The 23,160-nt window shown below is 42.3% G+C and overlaps 2 protein-coding genes across 2 annotated transcripts; one reads left to right on the plus strand and one right to left on the minus strand.

The window, feature by feature from the left end:
• Positions 1-6,361: 6,361 nt before the first annotated feature.
• Positions 6,362-15,468, plus strand: LOC141472068 (CUB and zona pellucida-like domain-containing protein 1). Its single transcript, XM_074158853.1, has 9 exons — positions 6,362-6,443; positions 7,901-8,036; positions 8,204-8,418; positions 9,512-9,662; positions 10,910-11,133; positions 11,959-12,131; positions 12,808-13,193; positions 13,536-13,804; positions 15,296-15,468. Exons 1-9 carry the CDS (start codon positions 6,362-6,364, stop codon positions 15,466-15,468), a joined length of 1,809 nt encoding a protein of 602 aa, XP_074014954.1.
• Positions 15,469-16,826: 1,358 nt separating this feature from the next.
• On the minus strand, positions 16,827-21,987 carry C15H10orf88 (chromosome 15 C10orf88 homolog). Its single transcript, XM_074159102.1, has 6 exons — positions 21,818-21,987; positions 21,481-21,684; positions 20,418-20,490; positions 19,650-19,856; positions 18,426-18,895; positions 16,827-17,385 (listed from the first exon to the last, which is right to left on the minus strand). Exons 1-6 carry the CDS (start codon positions 21,985-21,987, stop codon positions 17,157-17,159), a joined length of 1,353 nt encoding a protein of 450 aa, XP_074015203.1. The 3' UTR covers positions 16,827-17,156.
• Between the last annotated feature and the right edge of the window lie 1,173 nt (positions 21,988-23,160).

Raw genomic sequence — 23,160 nt, forward strand, 5'->3', positions numbered from 1 at the left:
CTTCTTGAACTGTGGTGAGCAGTTTACTAGTTCAGTGTTTTTCATGTGGGTCATAGAATCTTAAGCCAGGAATGTATTTAAAGCATGGACAATATTTAATTTCTCGTTTCCTCTTCTCGCTAACTCATTTGTTCTACCAGTCTCTCCAACTCCTGAAGCAGAAGCTGTTACCACTTGTAAGCAAGGCAGCATTACTTCGTGACTTTGATAGAGAATGAAGGAGTTAAACCAATATTGTTGGCATGACTCCCTGTCTCCACAGTGTGCATAATCTCATGGATCTAGTATTTAACTTCAGGGATAATTTCTTAGGCTTCCATACAAATCAAGGGATGGAAAATGCTATTGGTATTGATATGGGAGAAATGCCTGCCCTGATGAAAGTACTAGGGAAGGGGAAACCACCAGGATAGACACACTACACCAGTATAAATTCAGATTTGCACTCAATTATCCCATCCCAAGAAAGCAGCCTCCCTGCATCTCCCAGAGCTGCATCCCCTTCGCTGCATCATCCAAGCTGCGCTTCCTGAGGGAACAGCCACATTCAGCACCCAACGAGGATGCAGCATCCAAACCATTGTTTATCACACATCCCCTGGGTCTCCGGAGCCTTTCACACAGCAGGTCAGAAGCCTGCCGGAGGCTGTGGCAGAGGCAGCCCACGTGGGGATGGGTTTTCCTCCCCTGAGGCTGCTTAGGCTCCGGGCAGACTTTGCTAACGCGGCCCTGGGCAGCAGCAGTACCTCCACAGGAGCTGTGGCTGATCATGCTCCAATGAGATCTGCAGGTCTCCTGGGGCTGGGGTCCCTCACAGTTAGTGCTGGGACAACAGTTAACCTGTGGCTTTGTTTTCTCTCCTGTCTTGTACCAGCCCCAGCAGAAAACACAACCCCCGAAGCAGCAGGTACGTATGGCTTCAGCTTTAGTAGAACTGGTCTAAGGCTTGATCCCAGGAGTAAAGTACCGATTCCCTCCCCATTAACAGTCCTTGCTTTGTCCACACAGTTACTGAAGCGTGGCTTTTACTTTCTCTTTGACAGCCCTGGCTGAGTCCACAATGGCTGAAAATAAAGGTATTTATTTCTGGTCATTTCTTGAACCGTGGTGAGCAGTTTACTACTTTTCATGCGAGTCATCGATGTATTTGAAGCGTGGACTATGTTTAATTTCATGTTTTCTCTTCTCACAGTGACAAACTCATCCGCTGTGTCAGTCTCTCCTACTCCTGAAGCGGCAGCCGTTACCCCTTGTAAGTAACGCAGCATCACTCTGGTTTAACTCCCTTTTTCTCTACCAAAATTGTGATCTTCTTGGCAGGGTTCCCCGTCTCCACGGTGTGCGTAATCTCATAGATCTAGTATTTAACCTCAGGGATAATTCCCTTGGATTCCATATAAATCAAGGGATGGAAAATGCTGTTATCAATATGGGAGAAATGCCTGCACTGGTGAAAGTACTGGGGAAGGGGAAACCACTGGGGCAGACACACTACACCAGTATAAATCCAGCTTTGCTCTAAATGATCTCACCCTTAGAAAGCCAACCTCCCTGCACCTCCCAAAGCTGCACTCCCACTGGAAGTTGAGTCAGTGGAAATCTTTCTGCCTTATTCAGTGGTATTTGGTTTGAACCTTAGTTTTCTGCTATGGGATTTATCTCTTGAAAAATCTGAACTGCAAGTTCTGCTTATTAATTGAAAACATTCTGCCTCAGGTGCTTAGACAGCAGACTGAGGTCTTTCCTTAAAGTCTGGCCCTGTGAGCTTCAAATAGGTAAAAGGCACCCAGCTGCATCAGTAAAACATACATCCTTGTGTCGGCAACACACAGGAAACCGAACTTCAGATGCAAAGCAAGCCTTTGAGCATGGGACTGTCTGCCTACACAAAGGAATAAACAGATTTAAATCTGGTTTCAATTAATGCTAGTAACATGTCATCCTTGATATTCAAGCTGTAACATTTTTCTTAATATGAGCTCTTTGACCATGACAACTCTGTCCCTCAGAGTTACTACCAACATTTCCTAATCTTAATGCATTCAGCTCATTACAATGTGTATTAACTGATTACATACAAGTACACATTTTCCTTGTTCAGTCTCACTTATTTTCTTTTTCTTTCTATTTTTTTTTTCTTTTCATTAAAAGACCGTCCAAAACCCAACCCAGGACCTATAGGCCAAGGTAAGGTATTCTCATTCTTTCTTCTTTGTAATGACTTGCCTTCCTAAGGGCAGTCTACGCTGGGTAAGAGACGTGAGCTGGGAAATCCTGGCAGTTTAATGGCAGAGGGAGTCTGAGTGCAGAAGAAAGGGGGAAGCAGGAGAGGCCGGGAGCAGGCAGAGAGCTGGGGGATGCTGCCGCTTGCCCAAGCTGATGGAGCGTCTGGCAGCTGGACCATCCTTGGTGGCAAGCATCCAGCGGGTGAGCTGCGCTATGTCCGCAACATTTATTGTAAAAACACATTTAAAATACCCACCCATTGCCTGCCAGGCTCTGGCCAGTCAGTGCCCCTGTGCTCTGGGCACCATCAAAGAGAGAGAAATTAATTTCCTCTCCACTCAGCTGCTATTTCCAGCTACGGCAGCATTTGCATTTGCAAAGCATACTCCTATTTAACACACGTTGGGGTTTTCTCTATGCTGACGCACGGTTTATTAATGTGAAGTTTCTTCTCCTCCAGCACACCTGACCTATCTGCCTCCATACATGCGGCTGACGGTATTAAGATACCTGACTGGCCTGTGCGGACCGAGGAGGCCTGGGATGCAAAGTATAAGATTACAAGGGTAAATATTTATTCACCCACATGAGGTGTTGCAGCCAAACTGGGGCACCCCGGCCGTGATTTTACACTGGGTTCTTACGCCCCTCAAACATTGGGGTGCAATACCATTTGACTAATCACTCACACTCATGCTACCAATTATTAATCATCTATCTATCTATTAATCATCGTCTATCGATCCAGGTGCCCCTGGAGTCAGTCTTACCGGAGATCTGACACCAGATGATGCTGGGAGGGTTTCAAAGAGGCGCCAGAGGGGCTGGGATGCTGGCATTGTCTCGGCTGCCCAGGGGCACCGCAAGAAGCGGCAGGATTTTAAATGAAGTAGCTGTTAAGACAAAACCACACAGTTTTGTTAGTTGGCTGCTTTTTTTTTTTTTCCACCATAATATTCTGTCAGGGAAGAAAAATTGGTATAAATTCTCAGAAGGTATTTCACAAATTTATATAAAAAATTTAGAGAAGGATGAATCGTCTGATTAAAGGGGTTTTGGTTGATTTGGGATATGGAATTGCTTCTTCATAGTTCTTCAGAAAATCTGATAACTTTGGAAAGGTAACAGGCCTACACAGTAACTCCTTCTCACATATTTAAAATTCCACCAGGTGCTTTACACTTCTACATTTACATACATGTGTGGTATTTATATCTGCTGTGTTATATATTATACCAACATACATATTTAAATTCCATACAGTTGCGTCTGTGTTCAGGAGTTCTGTGCTGTGAATTGTGATCAACATCACAGTTAGACATTTCTGAAAGAAAGTCTCTTGTAACCAATGAAACAAATGAGCTTAGTGACCGCATCACAATTTTTTTTGTATGACAATTATATGTGGAGTTTTCTTCCTTTTTCTTTCTCAGGTGCGTAAGGGACCCAACCTGTGGGAACTACTATTTACCAGGCAGGAGGATTGTCCAGTTCAAGTTCAGAGGCGCCACATACCCAAGAGTTTGCCTACGGTGCAACGTATTAGCGTGCAACACGTACAGTTATCCTTACCAACACTACCAGGGCTATTCGTGGAGAGGCAAAAGAAGCACAACTGACAACGTCATTATTATTATCATCCCCAGATAATAACAGCCCCAATAATGCTGCTTCTAACCATAACGTTATGTTGATCACTTATGTATGTGATCACTGTGTTGCACATCTGCTCCTAATTTCTAAAAGCGCATTATACTAGGGGGTATAAATCTAAAGGTATTTTAATCTTAACTGTACTTGTGCTCCTTAATTTCAGATCTCTTGGATCTATATTCCAGACTTGTAAAACCCTAAACTTCAGTAAATACTCTGTGACAAAGATTAATTGCATTAGCTGCCTGATTTTTCTCATCAAGACTTTGTTTCCCTCCCACAATTCTTCCAGTTCCCCCCATTGTACCAAATCCCTCAAATACTGAGCATTTAAGGAAGATGAACCTGCCTTACAGATGCACGTGTCCCAGAGCCACTTTCTGAGCTCATAAAGAGACATAAATCAAAGGATAAGCATCCCTTGTAACCACAAATGTCTGAGCAATTACCTTAAATATGGTCTCAAAAATATTTGGAAAAAAATACTGCACGTGTGCCTGTAAATAACAGCGTCACAACAGGGGAATCCTTGTTCCTTTGTGCTAAAATGCATGCTAATTTGTTCTGAGGATCTGCGATTGTAAAACACCCTCCACACTCTTCTCATCTTTAAGGACTTTCGTGAGGACTTGTCTGTGCAGGTGTAGCTGCCAGCCCTCAGAAACACTGGGTTGCTGCTCAGGGTCCCAGTCCCTTAATATCAACTCCAGCCCAAGAAAATTTCCTAATCATTCATATACAAGTAATTCCAAACAGTTTGCATACCAACCTGTAACTACCAGAGTAAATTACCAAGCTGTCATAGACATAGGCATTTTTTTCTTGGTTCTGACAGACACAGCACTGATTGGCAGGGCTCCACACACCAGTTCATGCATCAAATGCATACAAAACAGATGTTAGCATCCAAAAATTCCTTGCAAGTATGTGCGGGGGTGTAAGAAATGAAAGGCTACACAAAATAAATGCAAATTTAGCATTTCCAGAAGCTAAAGGGAATTCAAGTTCTATGAAACATCTTTATACATGTATTCAGTGTTTAGAGGTGGTATAAATACATTGTCATGATGGAGAGAGTTGCATTCAAAATCCTTAAAGTGAGTTAAAAAATCATAACGAATTGTTTTAAAGGCAGGAAAGGTCTGAGATTATAGATATAGGATCATTGCAGATGTATCATATTTCAGAAAAAAAATGGGTTTGCACAAAAAAAAAATATTTCTGTGAAAGTGAAGTACCTGGATGGGTTTCACGAGGGTCTGCGTTGCAATTTGGCTTTTCTAGTAAACTTGAACAAAGGCCTGTTTGCACAGATGTGAGCCACCTGCTCTCTGTGTTGGAAAGAATCACGGAACCAGGCTCCTGTGTGAACGCCAGCAGGTATCGCGCTGAACCAAGGCCAGGGTAAGGGGACATCTGCAGCACTGGCGCTGTCACCGCCTCTCGAAGCTTTAAGGATTGGGGATCTGCTGTAGGAAATACTCTGGATTTCAAGAGCTTTGGTCCTTATGGAAAGACAAACAAAGTAGCGTAAATATATTGGAACAGATACTCATTAGATTCATGCTGGGAAGAAATGTGTCAAATGAAAGTGGGAAAAATCAAAAAAAAATGCTGAATGTGTCTCCCAAGGCAGTCTGGCAAGCCCTCCCAGAACATACAGAACAGTACTCCAGGTGGGGTCTCACCAAAGCTGAGTAGACCCCACCTGGAGTACTGCATCCAGCTCTGGAGTCTTCAGCACAGGAAGGACATGGACCTGTTGGAGCAGGTCCAGAGGAGACCACGAAGATGCTCAGAGGGCTGCAGCACCTCACCTTTGAAGACAGACTGAGAGAGTTGGGGGTATTCAGCCTGGAGAAGAGAAGGCTCTGGGGAGACCTTATAGCAGCCTTCCAGTCCCTAAAGGGGCTCCAGGAGAGATGGGGAGGGATCCTTTATGAGGGAGTGTAGCGATAGGACAGGGGGAACGGTTTAAAACTGAAAGAGGAGAGATTTAGATTAGATATTAGGAAGAAATTCTTTCCTGTGAGGGTGGTGAGACACTGAAACAGGTTGCCCAGAGAAGCTGGGGCTGCCCCATCCCTGGAGGTGTTCAAGGCCAGGCTGGATGGGGCTTTGAGCAACCTGGTCTGGTGGGAGGTGTCCCTGCCCAGGGCAGGGGGCTGGAACTAGATGATCTTCAAGGTCCCTTCCAACCCAAACCATTCTATGATTCTGTGATTCCTGCTCCTGTCAACACACCTGAATAGACACTCTATGAAATCAGCCAAAAAACATGCTTTGAACCCACAAGAGCTGACAAAAGTGCAATTAAACCTGCTCCACGCAGTACATATTAAAAAAAAATGGGCACACCTGTTACTTTCTCATTTATATCTAAGAGATTAAGCCCTCTGTGATACCACGTAATACAAGATGATTATGAAATAGCAAGAGGTATAAAAGTTAGAATAGCCTAATCTCCCCAGCTGCCACCAAAATGCTGGCGCTCAGACAGTTCCTCCTCCTGCCTCTCGTAGCTGCTCTAGCTCTCGCCCAAGACAACTCAATAGAATCCACGGGTATGGAAATCTAGCCTTTTTTTTTTTTATCACCTGTGAAATTCTATTAATTTTTGCACAATAGGTATTTTATAGGCAACCGAAGGGAAAAATGGTAAACATACCTCTAAAACTGCATCTTATTTTAATGTCTGCTTCACAATAGTAACACCTCAATGTGCCAAGAAATATTAAAAATATGAAATAACAAAAAAAAAAAATATTGCAATATATGACTCCCTATGGCAAATTTTTAACTTTAGATCTTGATTTTTAAGATATTTTACTCTGGAATGGAAATTTGCATTTATAAATTAATATTGTGTTGAAGTAACAGGAATGAAGTGACTCAATTGTTAAACGGTTGCTTTTTAAAAGAGATTTGCTTATTTTTCCTTTGTTCAATCAGAAGCAATAGATAGTCATTTGTTGCTCAATTTGGGATCAGCATTCTGTGCTCAAATTAGCAATTTACCTGATTAATGCTGGGTAGCTACTGTAGGATAATGAAGTATTGCTGCTCTAGTGGTGCCTGGCTACAGAAGGATCCAGAGGGATGCAGAGGGAGGGGAGGGAAAAGCTGACCTTGAAATGCTCTTACAATTGGGAGGTTTCACATGTGATGAGAAAAGCCTCTCCTCCTAAAGCTTTCTTCACCCTCTTGAGCTCATCAGAAAAGCCTGAACTTTTAATCTGGGACTGCATACACTATATAAGAAATTCTTCCTGCTGTTTTAGACCATTATTTTTAGATTAATATTACAGTAGTAAGGAGATCTTACATTCCTACTGGATTATAAACTTTAGAAAAAGTTTCCTAGACAATGATCATTACCACAACTACTGCATAACTTACTAACGTATTAAGTGATGTTACTGATGTCAACAATGGTTGGTTTGTGTTTTTTCAAAAGAGAACTGAGTCCAAGTCCAGCTAGCCCCACATCCTGAACCTTATGAACCCTCTTCGTAAATTTATAGACCTCTAGCACCTCCTTTCCCTGGAAGTTATATCTTTTCTGACCTGAAATGCTTCAGTCCATTTACTTACTCCTTGTCTGGAAGCTGTTCTAAACTTTTTATCATCTTTGTTGCCATTCTCTGAAGCTTTTCCTCTTTAGCAGTATCCTTTCAGAGACGGAGGATCAGAACAGTAATCCTACACATAGTCCTCTAGAAGCTCAAATCTGAAGAGCCTTTTTGATTCCCTGCCCTGGGAGTAGGTTCCCAAATGCTTATAAGTAAAGGGTTGAGACTTAGAACTGGATTCAACGATCTTTAGGAACTCAGTGTGGGAGGAAGACAGGAGGCTTGAGGTGCTTGTGGCGGCCAATCTTGCAGGAGAGAGTTGCTGAGGTGTCTGTTCCATGACGGACTGTCCCAGAGTCTTTGCATAGTGAAGGATGAAATATTATTGCAAGAGAAAACCTGAGAGAGATCCTCACAAGCTGGTTTTTGTTGCTGCTCTTCTCCAGTAGGTGGACCTCGCTGTGGTGTGTCACTCCAGGAGCAAAAAAAAGCACTAAAGATTGAACTAAATGCAAATGCAAACTGCGTCTGGCAAATTCAGAGGAACACAAATCAAACAATTAGGCTCGCCTTCTCCCATTTTAAGTAAGTATTTCTTCCAGATGCTTTAGTACCATTCCAGTCCATTAGAACACAGCACAGAAAAATATTGCCTCCAAATATTTCTCTGTATGGAATCTGCGTTGTGGACTCCAAAGAGCCTGTATATCTATCAGTGAGCTTAGGTAGTTCTCGCTGTGTTTTTTCAATAGATTTGCTCCTTCTTCAAGCTGTGAAACAGAAAGTATTAAAATATATGATGGTCCCTCAACTAATTCACCTCTTCTTGGACAAGTATGTAGTGACACCGATGCAATCCCGGTACTTGAATCATCTTCAGAGAGTTTAACTTTTCTCATAACAACAAACTCAGTGGATTTCACACGATACTTCTTTGCCTTCTACTACTACTTTTCACCAGAAACAAGTAAGTCGGAACTTAATGCAGCCATTAAATACCATTTGAATTGCACCATTAAAAGAAACTTTCCCATTAAGGGAAAGTTTGGGATAACAATTAGAGACTATCAACAGAATCTTTAATCAGTCTCACTCAGCCCTTCAGCCCCTAGAGAATGGTGTGGGGGAAAAAAAATCACTGAAAGGAAGGAGGCAGCAAAACGACAGTGCGCTTGCTGCAGAGCCTAAAAAGTGTCATTTTACTCAGAAAAAATGATTGCAAAGAAGGCATTATGGGGACTCCACTTCTACTTAAAGGCTTTCACTAAATTTAGACAGTTTGCAAATATTATGGCGTTTACCCAGAAAGAGACCATCTAGCCAGAACTTCTGCTGAGTACAGGTCACAGAAGTCAGTAAGGGGTTTCATTCAACAAGCTCCTTACTTTTTTTCCTTAAAAGTTGAGAATAGCTTGGACAAAATCAGTCGTAGCTTGGGACCAGATCCTTTGCCTCTGCTGATCTGAGTGGCATGGTATTAAGCTCCTAAAATCTTCAATTTTACAGAGTAGTTACCACGTCCTAGTTTATGCTGCTCCAGTGTTTAACTGTGCTGCTGAAAAGTTGTGTCCTATTTCGAGTCTGCATTTGCCTTTCTGAGGTTTCCGCTGACCTGATTTTATTTTTCCTTTGTCTACCACATAAAATCTCTCTCAAACTTGAAGATTTTGCACTTCAATATAGACCACGACCAAGGCCTCATAGTTTTCTCTAATACAAAGTCTCTCAGGGTTTCTTTTGGTTCGTATAGTATTTTCATTACCAGTTTTTCTGATAGATCATCTAATTTACCCGAAATATAGATATAACTAAATTGCTGATAGTATCAAATCTCACTCATCTACAGCCATCTCAGATGTCACCACATCGTGCCTTGCAGATACACCACAGTGACAATAGGCTTCATTTTGTAACATCCGCCTGACCTCTAATCATTCCCAAAGGAATGGAATCCTAAAGAAACAATCCTGCAACTTACGTAACTTTAGGTCTGTAGTTTATTTTTTTATGGTTTGTTATATATACCATTATGTTAACAATGCATCTACTCTTCTTTTCAGGACTGGAAAATTGTGGGGGACAATTAACTGGTCCCAACGGTACATTTACCAGCCCAAACTACCCAGTACGTTACCCTGAATTTACATACTGCGTCTGGCACATACAAACAGAAAAAAACTCAAAGATAAACTTACAGTTTCAGGATTTTTTGTGAGTAAATGCCCTAATGTTCTATTCCTCCTCTTTCATTCTGTTTAAAGGCGTAACTTTAAAGCCAGGAAGCAGAAGTACTTTTAAAATTTTAGAATATCTATACACTTCGAAAACAAACGTGCCATGTTGACTTTTATGATAAAGTAATCGCAATGTGTTTCACATCGCTATACATTACCCTATAGCTCCTGCAGCGCCAGTCGGTGAAACGCAGACAGCACTTCAGGTGACTAGCCATGAGGCGTAGGTCCATTTTAAAACTACCCTGAGTGATCTGAATTTAAAGCCATCAGTAAAAAAAAAGGTTTTGGTACGTAAGGAACATGTTTAAACCCATCATGGTGCACTGTAATTGCAATTTAGAGCTGAGGCTCAAAAGAAGAATAAAGCAAATATCGCCCAAAGTACATCTTCCTCAGCATTGCCGGCTGTTGGGCAAAGAAGATAGTGCAGCACTGGCTTCAGTACTTCCAAGTATAAATGCTAATGGCTGCATTGGCATAAAGAACCCAAACTGGCATGGACTGGGTTGATCCCCTATACGTAGTGGGCTGGTAGCCCTTTTTTGGCTTTCCCTACATCAGTTGACACTGAGGAAAGTCTCAATACCAAGGGAATTCAACACTTCTTGAGACATCCAAGACTACAGAATGCTGTGTAAGAATTCAGTATGGAATGTATAGGGTTCTATAGGAAATCATCACCTTGACCACAGCCCTCTGAGATGATGAGCTTTGCAAAGTGGGGAGAATGTTCTCACCAGTCCCGGCCAGGATCCATCTGCTGATGCAGGAACAGAGATGTTCTGGAGGTCTCCCCCGCAGGACAGCCGATGCTTTACATCAAGGGCAGCGAGCGCTGAGATAAGCTCTCACGTAGACAGATAAAATGGCAAGAGCCTTCCTCTGGTGACAGACACAAGAGACCTGCATAAGTCAACACTAAACTTTAAAAGCTCTTTAAGATATATGATTACTTTTATATATATCTATATATGCAATAGCAAAATGTTTGTTATTTCAATGGAAGCAGAATCACACTCCTACGTATTTCTTGCCTTAAAGGTTTTCCATGATTTATTTAGTTTTAATAATGTCTATTTATGTGTTGTTTTATTCTCCTTTCTTTTATTTCAATTGACTGTAATTCATCGAATATTTTAGCTGCACTGGATCCTCTATCCAGTACGAGCAATGTTCTCTATACTCCGACTTCCCTGTAATAATTTTTTTCTCTGTCTACAGCCTGGAACTAGACAAAAACTGCCAATTCGACTTCACAGCGGTCTATGATGGCCTTGCCACGAACACCAGCTTAATAGGAAAAGTGTGTGGTCGTGCCCAGCCCAAATTTGAATCTTCTTCGAACGTGATGACAGTTGTGCTGTTCACAGACTATGCCAACTCCTACAAAGGATTTTCCGCTCAGTACACCAGCGTTCCGCTGCCAGGCCCCGTGGAGCCCGACAGTAAGTTCACTGGCTACGTGAATAGGATGCTCTTTCTTATTCTCACCTGTGATTCTTCCCTTACAAATATCAACAAGAACTGGTGGTTGATACTGAGGATTTAAGCCTTTTCATTGGTAGCCGTTAACCCTTTTCACATTCAAAGATCCCACATTAGTCTCGCTTACAGAGCATAAGTTATTACCTGACCCATCTGCAAAAGCCTGTTCTTGCACTTTTTGGTCCTTTTTCTGGCCAGCGTCACCGAAAAACCTGAGTCTTTCCTTCCTTTGGGCAAAGCAGGCAGTTACCATCCTAGAGATGGAAAAATAAACTTTTTGTGACCGGTTAGTTTTACTGGTTTTGTTCCCCAAGACACTAAGGAAAATGGTCTGCACTGGTTAGTCAAACAGGGTCAAGTGTGTTGGAATTTCTGGTCCCCAGAGCTGGACCGTTTTCCTTACTGGTTCCATATGTTTGGGTGCCCATCTTCTCATTAACCCAGGGGAAAAGGGTTAATAAAAGCCTAAAGCCTTGATAGGTGCCATAAATCAATTTTCCCACCCACCATTCTGCACCAGCACTTTGATTCCCTTTCCCTTTGATGAAGGCTGCAATTCATTCTGTGTTACTGGATTTAAAATTAAACTGTCAGCATGAGTTTGACGTGGTCAAAAAATGCTGAAATTTTTGTCCCGACTTCTGCATGGCCTCAAAAGCACATCAGCCATTTCAGACTGGGACAAATCAAGAACCATGCAACAAATTCAAGGATCTACATCAAGTGAGAAATGAAAGCAGTTGGTGGTAATGTGTTTTGGTTTTTAATTTCTCTTTCAACTGCAGCATTCCTTACGTGCTCTTCAGATAGCATGACAATTGTTTTGAGCAAGTCTTACCTGGCCTCCCTTGGTTATAATGAAACCCACCTACAGCCGAGTGATCCGTCTTGCAGTCCCGTTGTAACAGATTCAGTGACCTTTTCCTTCCCCTTGGCCAGCTGTGGAACAACTAAAAAGGTAAAGGGGGGAGGGAAAAGCTCTGTGAATAAGCTAACAATAGCTTATCTATAATTTCGTGATTACGAATGATAAGAGTTTGTAAAAGCAGTTTATGAATAGCATGTGAATAAGCTGGTTTAGTTTCACTTAGCTCATCCCATTGCACATTTCAAGTCTTGAATTAGAAAGAACATTTTTCCTCTTCGAGAACCTGATGATCAATGAGCCTTTCAAAGGAAGCGCAGGAGAATCCACACAAATTAATGCCAAATTCCCTCTCCAACCCAGGTCATCAGAGTAGCACAACATTAGGTAACTCAAACATTCCCTGCAAGTGATATGGCTGGCACTGATCCTGGAGCCACAAGAAAAGGGGGAAATCCCTAAGATGTGAAGATTCCCAAGAGCTAGTTCATAGCACTCTTTTGATAAAGGTGACTGAAGTGTAACTTTGGTACTTTCCACACTCCACGCCACCTTCCTTAACCTCTTCACTGCGTGGGCTGGCTCAGTGCTTTGAAAAAACCGGAGGAGGGTTGATAATGGTTTTTTGGTCACAATTTATTTCACATTCCAAAGGTATCTTGAGCCTCCCATTAGCGTAGCCGGGCAGCTTTGTAACATCAGTGCAACCGCTTCCGACTGCACCCCTCACACAATCACAACTGAGCACTTCATACCATTCCTTTCACAGGACGAAGGCCACAGCATCACTTACACCAACATCATCTCTCTCTCTCCAACCGGCAACATCATCACCCGCCAAAAGAGCGCGCAGATTATTGCGAAATGCAAAATGGAAAACAATTCAACCTTAGAAGTCATTTACGTAACAAAAAATGATGTAATCCAAAACACCACCGCCGTGGGCAGATACAACGTTAGCATGTCGTTCTACGACTCCGACTCATTCTCCAAGCCTGTGCATCAGTCCCCCTATTACGTAGACTTGAACCAGACTCTTTTTGCTCAAGCCACTCTTCATTCCACTGACCCAAATCTTTTGGTGTTTATCGACACCTGTATAGCATCTCCACAACCCGAGTTTGGATCCCCAACCTATGACTTAATCAGAAGCGGGTAAGACTCTCAATTATTTTATGACTGTCTCCTAACATGTGAGGAGACGTAATCTAAACATCAACCACAGTTCTTTTGTTTCTCTTCCACTTTTCTTTAGTAGATTGTGGTTGAAAACTAAATTTCATAGAAATGTAATGACATTACATAAACAGAGCTAAGAAAAACAAGCACTACATTGCAGCGGGGAGAGGAAGAAAAGCACATCATTGTATGCCCACATGTAAAAATAATGCCCTAGTTATGCTATTAGTCATAATGCTGTGATTACAGTTAAGAGTAGTTAGCAAGAATGATTATTGTACATGGACTACTTTAGCAGCTCTGTAAATTCTGTTGCAGCTGCAATAAAGATGACACTGTGGTAACATACCCACCACTTGAACACTACGGAAGATTCAAATTCAGCGCCTTCAGGTTCCTGTGGAACTTCCCATCAGTTTATCTCCAGTGTGATATTTTAATTTGCGACAGCAAAAACGCAAACTCTCGCTGTACCGAAGGCTGTATCCCCAGGCAAAAAAGAGCTATTTCTTCATACACCTGGAAAACTAATACCATAATAGGTCCCATCCGCCTGAAAAGAAATCTCAGGTCTGCTGATCACTCAGGTAAGCAGAGTACATAAATTAAGAACCTGATTAAGCTCTTCCTTGATGCAAATCTTGTTCCCTTTGTTCCACTAAGAAATGAGTGAATGACACTGTTTCAAAACCAGCGTGGCATGAGAGCAACGGGTTCAATGAAAGTTTGTGTTTTGTGAGGTCAGAGAAGTACTTCTCAAACAGACAGACTGATGGCCTTCCGGCTGAAGGTTGTGCTCTTTGAAGTAGAAAAAGCAGCACTCACTCCTAGTTACAAAATTAGCGTCTGCAGGAGCTGACTATCTATTCAGAAAAAGTTATAAATGGCAAGAGATTTCAGATTTTCAAATGTGGTATTTTTTTTGATGGGGCACACACGGGGACCAGGGCTCATTTCTCAAAGTCACAGACTAATGGAAGCGCACACTCCAAATCACGGTCGGGCTTTGTTACAACCTTTTGTGTCTTCTAACAGTCCACTCTATTTCACTCAGTTTTATATTTGTTGGTACTACGGAAAAGCTATGCCAGACAATAAACACAGGTGACTTACCCCAGAGGCCAGGTTAAATCCTCAGGCTGTATGTATTGCCTATTAGAACCAAAATATGACAAGGACAGCCACTGGAGCAGAAATCAAAATGCTTTTAAATTAAAGCTGCAATGCTATTTAAGAGACAACTAAGCTTTAATGCCCCAATCTGCCATACTCTTTAGCACAATTTGCAATCTACTCTACAGTGGTCTAGAGGAGTATTGAGAGCCAACGTACAACAGATGGCAAAATACAGGAAAAGCTACTCCAAAGGGCTTGTGTTGTTACTCCCCCTACACCCATAGTTCTAACTTTTATTAAGCACAAAGCTTCACCTGAGAAAAGCACATTGTGCCACACACTTTCAGGTGTCAGATCTAAGAAGTACTTAGCGTTAATCATGCTCTTAATAGTAATAAACATTTTCTTCCTTTTTTAAAACAATTATTAACCTCTCTGAACTCTAGCAGTATTTTACACGTTCCCGTTTATTTCAATAGTGAAAGATTTGGCGTCCATACGCTAGAAACTGCACACATGCCTAATGTGAAAAGGATTCAAGTGCAAACAGATCACACTCAAAGTTTTATAATAATAGATTAATTCTCATAGTATCTTTCATGATTTACAGAAAAATAAGGAGTTTTACCAAGGACCATTAGAAGGCAGAGGGTTAGAACCACAAGTTTGTCTTTTGCCCAGCTCTGCTTCAGCAGTATGTCCCCCAGCCGTCCGGTTCTAAAGAAAACGCTTGGCAGGAACTCGGCTGCAGTGATACCAAAGTATTTGTTAACATCGTGATGCTCTTCTGCACTATTATTTTATTACCAATTTTTACAATTCTTCATTGCTCCAGATCCAGAATTTGCAACCGGTGTGGGTCAACTCCTCAGAACCAAAATATCTGAGAAAATGCTTATTTAACCTTCATGTTTCTAATCTTCAAAACTTTAAACATCCCACTTTGTTCTTTCTCTACACAGAATCCCTCACTAAAGCAGACGTTGAAGAAAGCCCGAAACTGCAACAATACAGCTTCTACACTCTTTCATTTGTGGTTTTAATTTCAAATATTATCATTGTGGTAGCTGTGATACTAAAATATCACAAACGTCAGGCAGGATATGGCTACCAAAAAATCCAGAACTCCTATTAACTACTTCAGGATACTTTGGACTTGTGTCAACTTCTATTCAGATTTGTCACCCAAAGAGGGGAGAGGTAAAAAACCCAAACCAACCAAAAAATATAATAATAATAAAATAAAATCAATAAACTAAAACCTTGGAATATAACACTTGGAAACATATTTTAACTTATTTGTAATTAAACAAAACCTCTCAACCTAGTACTCTATCTTAAAAACTTAGTTGTGAAAGTATGTCTACCTCAGGGTGTTTCTTTGAAAACATCTAAACTAACTTTACAGGTGTAAAGTAACTTGTGAAGTACAAGCTAATTTAGGTCCTTTTTTCTTAAAAAAGAAAAAAAATTCTCCTCTTTTTATCTTTTTGAATCACTTTGAAACTGCACCTGGCATGAGTTAAGCTGAGAGACAACTGCGAGGCATCTGTTCAAGTTATCCTCTCTTCAAAAATCTACTCCTCAGGGCTGCTACCATCAAGATCTGACAGTCTTTGAAAGACATCAGTTTTACTGGAGAAAAAGAAAATATCAGATAGACTAGATAAAGATACTGTATTTTAAGTGCCAACGCTGCTTGTTGAGTCAACACTTGCTTCCCCATCGATAGCTTTTGCTCAACGGATTTAAAGGCACCGAATACAACCAACGTCTGTGCACCCAACTTTGGAGTTTACCGTTAAGTCCCCTTACAGTCCAAGTTAAACGGTGCACCCCAGAATTCAAAGAGCAACGAACAGAATGAAGTCTGAAGCCTGACATTCCACAAAAAAGGGACTTCGAGTCACATTCCTACCTCCCCAAATGACAGCAGAACTGATCCCCACAGGTTGAAGTAAATATGATGCAATAAGGCTACTTCTCCGGTGTAAGGTTGGTGGAATAGAATGTGCTGGGGTAGGATCTGCCGTATCTGGCAACAACGTCCCCTTGAGAGGAACCACAAATGAAGAACTTACATTCCTTAGGATAACAAAACACAGATAAAAAACAAGTCTGCTAAATATACCTTCATTTCAGTTGTTTCTGCATGGCTCAATTAATGTAAAAGGGAAAAAAATATGACAGTCTTGTTTTAGCTATCACTTAAGGAGCCAGTTCCTATCTTAGGTGTCTGTACAACCAGCAACGCTTTCAAAGAACCCAGGCTGGGGTTCAAGTGAACCTGTCTCTCTGAACCTGACTCCTTAAACAGTCTGAGCTGAGGCAACACCAGTACCACCCTTCCTCTTATAGATGGAGTAATAGACGTCGTCAACACCAGTGCCATTGAAATAAACCAAAAGCACAAAGAAACTACATTTTGTTCTACTGGTAACACACTGCACATCAAAAAATCAAGACAAAACAGTGAACCGATTACATGCAGGTAAAAGATAAGCTGCAATTCAGTTTATTTAGAGTACTTCTCCATTTTCAAACTGAAACTGGGAAACAGCATTTCATACAGATTTTAGCAATGCTCTTTAAATAAATAAGCCACAAAAGGCATACAAAATTCTTATATTTAGGAAAAACCACACATTTTTAAGATCTTTCATAAAACTAACAACTGTGTACAATAGTGGAGAGAATTACAGTACCAAAAATGCAAGTCAACAACACTGAGGTTCTTTACAGTTATAATTCCATAAATACTAAGCTTTGTAAAGAATAATTGCCCTTAAAGCACTTACATTGAAGTCCTATATCAACATACATCTACCTCTCTCCATTAGAGAACCCTTCGTTAGAGTCATAGCGAGCTTGTGAGATTTTGTTTGGCTTTGAGTTCTGAATCAAGTCCATTAAAAGAACCATTTTATTATCTATATGTGTCTGAAGAGCCTGGATTTGGCGATCAATATAGTCCATTAGTTTTTTCTCCATCAGATCCATATTTTTTGAGATTATCTTTTCCAAATAGGAACAAATAGGCTGTTGTTCTACTCTGTGAAAAGAGAAAATATAAAAATAAGTATAATCTATTTCTTAGCGACAAGGGGCATGATAGAGATCTGGGCATTAGAACTTCTTTTAAATGTAAAATCTCATTTATTAGACAATAAGCTTTGGAAGGTATTAGGTTTTTACCACAAGTACAATTCCTTGCCTGCCTACCACATTTTACATCTCAGAATTTTTTTCTAAACATGCTAGGGGATATAGTCGTCTTCTTTCAACCTTATTTTTCTCAAAGGCTCAATTATGCATTAGACAGCTCCATTATGTACAACAAAACCCACACAACAGTATACACAGTGCTCACATTCTGTCAGTATGGCAGGCTTTATTCTTCTCAGCCAAAGTGTTTCAAGAGTTATACAAACTATGCAATTCTTTATTTTTGCATATGCATTCTTTAAAAATACTGCACTTTCCCAGGAGCTGGAAATAATCAGGCTCTATTAGAACCTTGATTCCCATACAACATTCCTACCTCGCACCATTCCCACTATTGTTCCCTAGGTATCAAACTGGGCACGCTACTACTACTGCTGCTAGGAATCTTGCACTGTAGATGCCAACAAATGAGGAGGAACAAGAAAGATTGGTGGGGTGAAATACACTGAGTGGAACAGAAAGATTGAGGCAAATAGTGTGAAAACAGGAAGAGATAAGAATTTAGGAGGCAGAAGTAGTCGAAAATGTAGTAATGGAGGAGTAAGACAAACTAAATGAAATTGCAGAAAGACCATACTTGTTTTTTTTAATCATGAAAGGTGAAATTGAGGCAAAAGATACACACAGTTTAGCAACAACAAATGATTCTGTGATTTCTTCTGAAAAAGACCACTATATTCAAGTGGCTCATCTGAAAAATTGTAATCATGTTCATCGCCACACAGCATTCAAAACCACTTATTTTAAGATTCACTATTGCAGTTAATGAGAATAAAATGCTTACGCTATGTATTCTGTTTATGTTTTAAACTTGTCAATAAATACAGTAAAACTACTACCTTAGTAAGTGCACCAAATTTAACTTACCCAACACTCTGAAGGCTTTCCTCTTTAGCTGCTGCATTTTTACCAAAATGCCTATCACCATCTCTTAGCCGAAGATGATTTACCTGACTGCATAAGTTTTGAAGAAAAGGAAGAAGCACCTGCGGATTAGCTACGTTTGGAGTTTCGCTCACTTGCTCCTGTGCATGCAAAGATCCCATGACTTTGAAATAATTTCTGAGGTCAACTGTATTTTGCTGAGTAGTAAGTCTTTCAGAATCAAAAGTATCCCCTCTTTCAGGTACCTGCGTGTTCAGGTCACGACTTATTTTTAAGTCGTCATATATTGTTTCACTTTTTAAATGATTTTTAACAGACAAAGGTTCACTGGCTGATTGATCTAGCGATGTCTGAATAGCTGCACTGCAGGATCCATCTACTGCATGGTCATCTCCCAAGTCTGAATTTTTCCCAAAGATCCAATTAAGTTTGTCTCCAAGAGGTAAACTGTTCTGGTGGGAAGAAAAACAATACGATTAATATTTAAGTATTAACATATACTGGAAATTATACAATAATAACAATAAATACTTTATAACTCAGCATTCTACTGGTGTGATGTAAAGATTTTAAAAGTAGTTCTGAATTATATTCTTAGGGAAAAGCACAGGAAAAGGTTTCTCCTGTACATATTAGGTGTTAATAATTATTTCATACAAAGTAACAAAACAGTTTTACTGACTTCATTTTTACCATGCTATGCCCCCAAGACTGAACATTACTAGCATCAGGAGGATTCTGTTGAAATAGCCCACTTTTACAAGATTAGGATCTAAATCAAGTAAATGCTCTGTAAAGAGCACGTTCCCTTTAGTTGAAGGTGACACGCTTTTAATAACCATAAAGGAGACAAACCAGCACATCTACCTGCACCCCAAACATTACAGGGAAAGTGCCCACCATCCCTGACGATCAGCAACAATGGAAACGAACAAAAGGAGAGCAGGGTGGCAATGAAGTTTAAAATAATACAGGGTTCTTAACTCTGGACTTGGTGCACACACAGCGACTCCTTGAGTATACAATCTTCACTACGCTCATTTAAGGGTGCAAATAGCTAAACCAGTATTAAAATGGCAGAAAGTGCACATTAAGAAAAGAAAAATCAAAAATCTTTTTCACCAAATCATTTTAGAACATGCTTAACTGTTACAAAAAGTCACAGATCACTACTATTTATGTTTACAGAAAAGCACAGGGACTTACTTTCTGCTGAGAACGGACCAAGTCCATGAGTTGCTGAGCACCTGGAGACAACTTAGATCCCATAGATTCCATTATAGTTTGCACTCTGTCTAGATCTATGCTCGAGCCTAGTGAAGGAAAATCAGTTGCTAGTTTTGCAGACACCGTTTTCACTTGCACAATTATTTTACTGATGAGTACTCTTTGTTTCTCACCAATGGAGAGCAGCTATCGCAAGAAGGAAAAGAAAAATTTTGGTTAGAAAATAGTTTCACGTTTACTTTGGATGTATAAGACACTGTATTATTCTTTGAGACTTAGGAAAAACAATGCTGAACTATTTTCCAGAGAAATTAACCCGACTTCTCCTTGCACTTCAGAAAATTCTGACTGGAACAGAGGTGCCTGCATGACCCAAAGATAAATCAGGCCTCAGTGTTCTAAACACTTAAGAGCAGTGGCCAGATTCGCCTAAGGTTATTTAACCACATCGAAGTTAGCAGTTCTAATTACATAGCCACCGTTGATTATCTGCAGTCTATCTGGTTTATAAAGTTTTGTTCCTCTAAGACTATATTATCTCATATAAACATTAACTCTTCATAAAAAGAGAACTGTGATACAAATTTAAAAGGAGAACTCTGCTATCAAGACAAAGTATCATCTAACAGACTTAAGTGATTATATGAAGTGTACAAAAACAAAAATTTGACTAAGAGCAAGGCAATTTAGTCAATTAAGTGATTAAAAAGGCAAAGAAAAATAAAACAGTTCTGTTCAACTCCCTACCTTAATTCTACAGGAGGATGCAGGGCATTCAAACTTAAGGTACTTTCTGTATAAAGTAACCTTTTCAGTTTCGCTAGAAAAATAAAATAAATGAATTGTGACATCACTGTATAAAATGCTTTTTTTCTTTAGTAGAAATACTCTATATCGGTAAATATTCAGATAAGAAACAAGACTGACTGGAACACATTTCTAACGTGGTATAGCAGTTTTAATGCTTTTATGCAATTTGTATTGAATCTTATCAGATACATATGTAAAAAAGGATTTGTATGTGTACGTACATTATCTACTAGAGAAGCTTTTGAGGTTCAGTACGTTATTCACACATCTTCCCTTTGGCTCTGAGTCGGCTGTTTTATTTAGCTAATTAAGCAGCAGATGTGTCATGTAATGACTTAAAAACAAAAAAGAAGACATTGCTTTAATTGCCCTGGCAAAGCATGGAAGGAAATACTGAAGGGGAAAACAAATCCTTCTTTTTTTTTTTTTACTTTCTCTCTTGTTCTTAAAAGTGTGAAAAGTGTCAAAGAGACACGAGATCTTCTGATAAAAATCAGCTAAAAGAGACGAGCAGGCCTGTTGTCCAAAAAGATTAAAAGATACAGAAAAGCTGCACCTGTCTTAATTCCTTCTGTAGTCTTACACAACAGAATCTCAGAGTAGCACTTTACAACTTACTGAATTAAACATTTGCAAAACGTTCCAAAACTAATTCCAAAAGAACAAAAAGGTAACTAGCACAACTGCAGCCTTGTATCTTTATCGAGGAGGCAGCCCTTGTGCAAGCCACCAGTAACTGTGCGGGGGACACCAGGGTTATCCCAGGCGACTGCGGAGCCTTCGCCCATTCATCAGTATTGCACAGACCTTCAGGAAAGACCAAACCGGGTGGCTGTCGCGGTGCAGACATCAGGTCTTTACCAGCGGGAGCACCTTACAGATACACAGACAGCGACGTTGCCGTAAGAGAAGGGCCAGGCGGTGTTGGGGACCCAGGAGCAAACACCCCCCCAAACCCCGACACCCGCCCGCCTCCCGCACCCCCGCGGCCGCCACTCACCCCGGGGCCCGGGCGGCGCCCAGGTTCTCTCCCCGGCCGGTCCCGCAGTACTCCTCGCCCACGTACACCTCCATGTTCCGGGCCTCGCTCAGGATACTGACGGAGACCAACTCCCCGGCGCCGGCCGGCCGGCACTCCAGCTCCAGCACGCAGGGGGCCTGGCCCCCGCCGCCCGCCCGCCGCTCCACCACCACGGCCTCGGTGCTGCGGGGGGAAGCGCCAGGGCCGCGTTGTCCCGCCAGGCCCGCTCCCGCCCCGCCGCCCGCCCGGCCGGCCCCTCCTCACGCCTGAGGGGAGCCGGCGCGGCCCCCAGCGTCCCCTCCGCCGCCGCCCTCACCTGGCCTCGCCGCCGCCCGCGTCCCCCCGCAGGCAGAGCGCCCGGGACAGGCCGTCCGGCGGCGCGCAGGGCCAGGAGCACCCCACCGCCACACTGCACGGCTCCCGCGGGCCGCCGGACGGCTCGGTAGCCGCACCCTCCTCCTCTGCCGCCGCGCAGCCGCTCGCCATCGGAAGGCCGCGGGCGGCCACCGCCGGGCCTCACCGGCGGGCACCGCCGGGCCTCACCGGCGCCTGCGCAAGGCGACGGGGCGGAGGGGGGGCTCTGCGCATGCGCCCCGCCGTGCGGCGGGAGCCCCGCCTGAGGTGCTGCCCGCGACCCGCGCATGAGGCGTTAGGGCGTGAGGCTGCGGGGTCGTTGATGGGTGTTCTCCCGCCCGGAGCCTGCTCTACAGGCCCTCAGGGGTGGCGGCGGCTGAGGAGATTTTCCCCTCGCCCAGCGCAAGGGCTGGCAGGGAGGGGAGCAGCCCGTTGTGGGGAAGCCTCATCACTGGGTGCCCGGCGCTTGATATAACACCCAGAGTGTGGGCAAATCCCAGTATTGGTCCTTTTTCTAATAAAATAAAGCTCTCTCGGAGAGATGGAAGAGCCTTAAAGCATGTCAGTGCTACAGAGATTGATGAAATAGCAAAATGGGGAGCAGTGCAATTTTCCTGAGTTAAGAGTCATAAAATTGCCTAAGTAGAAAGGGCCCTTTCCCATCTTCAGGTCCAACCATCAACCTCACACTGACAGAAACCGTCACTAACCCATGTCACTCAGCACCACATCTACACGTCTTTTAAAATACCTCTAGAGATGGCAACTCCACCATTTCCCTGGGCAGCCTGTTCCAATGCTTGACAGCCGTTTCGGTGAAGAATTTTATCCTAATAGCCATCCTAAACCTCCCCTGGTGCAACTTGAGGCCGTTTCCTCTTGTCCCATTGCCTGTTACTTGTGAGAAGAGACCGAACCCCCCGGCTACACCCTCCTTTCAGGGAGTTGTAGAGAGCGAGGTCTCCCCTCAGCCGCCTTCTCTCCAGGCTGAACACCCCCAGCTCCCTCAGCCGCTCCTCACGAGACTTGTTCTCCAGACCCCTCACCAGCTCCGTTGCCCTTCTCTGGACACGCTCCAGAATCCAGAATTTCATGCTAATCGTGTACCACTTCGGAAGGAGAGAGACCATAAATAAAAGATCGGGTTCATTTAATTTTCAGTAGGATCCCAGCTTCTGGATACGGGGAAAGCTGCTCCTGATGCTGCGGCACCGGCATAAACCCAGAGAAGGCGGATATCGGGTTCTGCTTGGTGCTCGGCTGAGGAAGGTTAATTAGGTCTGTGAAAATAGGAAGACGGGCTTG

Source organism: Numenius arquata, chromosome 15 (assembly GCF_964106895.1).
Source record: "Numenius arquata chromosome 15, bNumArq3.hap1.1, whole genome shotgun sequence".
Lineage (NCBI taxonomy): Eukaryota > Metazoa > Chordata > Aves > Charadriiformes > Scolopacidae > Numenius > Numenius arquata.

Excerpts from the sequence above, each read along its gene's own strand:
- LOC141472068 (XM_074158853.1), top strand. The coding sequence starts at position 6,362 with ATGCTGGCGCTCAGACAGTTCCTCCTCCTGCCTCTCGTAGCTGCTCTA. Across the intron at positions 8,037-8,203 it reads CTCGCCTTCTCCCATTTTAA|ATTTGCTCCTTCTTCAAGCT; the intron begins GTAAGTATTTCT and ends TTTTTTCAATAG. Across the intron at positions 9,663-10,909 it reads TTACAGTTTCAGGATTTTTT|CCTGGAACTAGACAAAAACT; the intron begins GTGAGTAAATGC and ends CTCTGTCTACAG.
- C15H10orf88 (XM_074159102.1), bottom strand. The coding sequence starts at position 21,987 with ATGGCGAGCGGCTGCGCGGCGGCAGAGGAGGAGGGTGCGGCTACCGAG. Across the intron at positions 21,685-21,817 it reads GCGGGCGGCGGCGAGGCCAG|CACCGAGGCCGTGGTGGTGG; the intron begins GTGAGGGCGGCG and ends TTCCCCCCGCAG. Across the intron at positions 20,491-21,480 it reads GGCGCCGCCCGGGCCCCGGG|CGAAACTGAAAAGGTTACTT; the intron begins GTGAGTGGCGGC and ends TTATTTTTCTAG.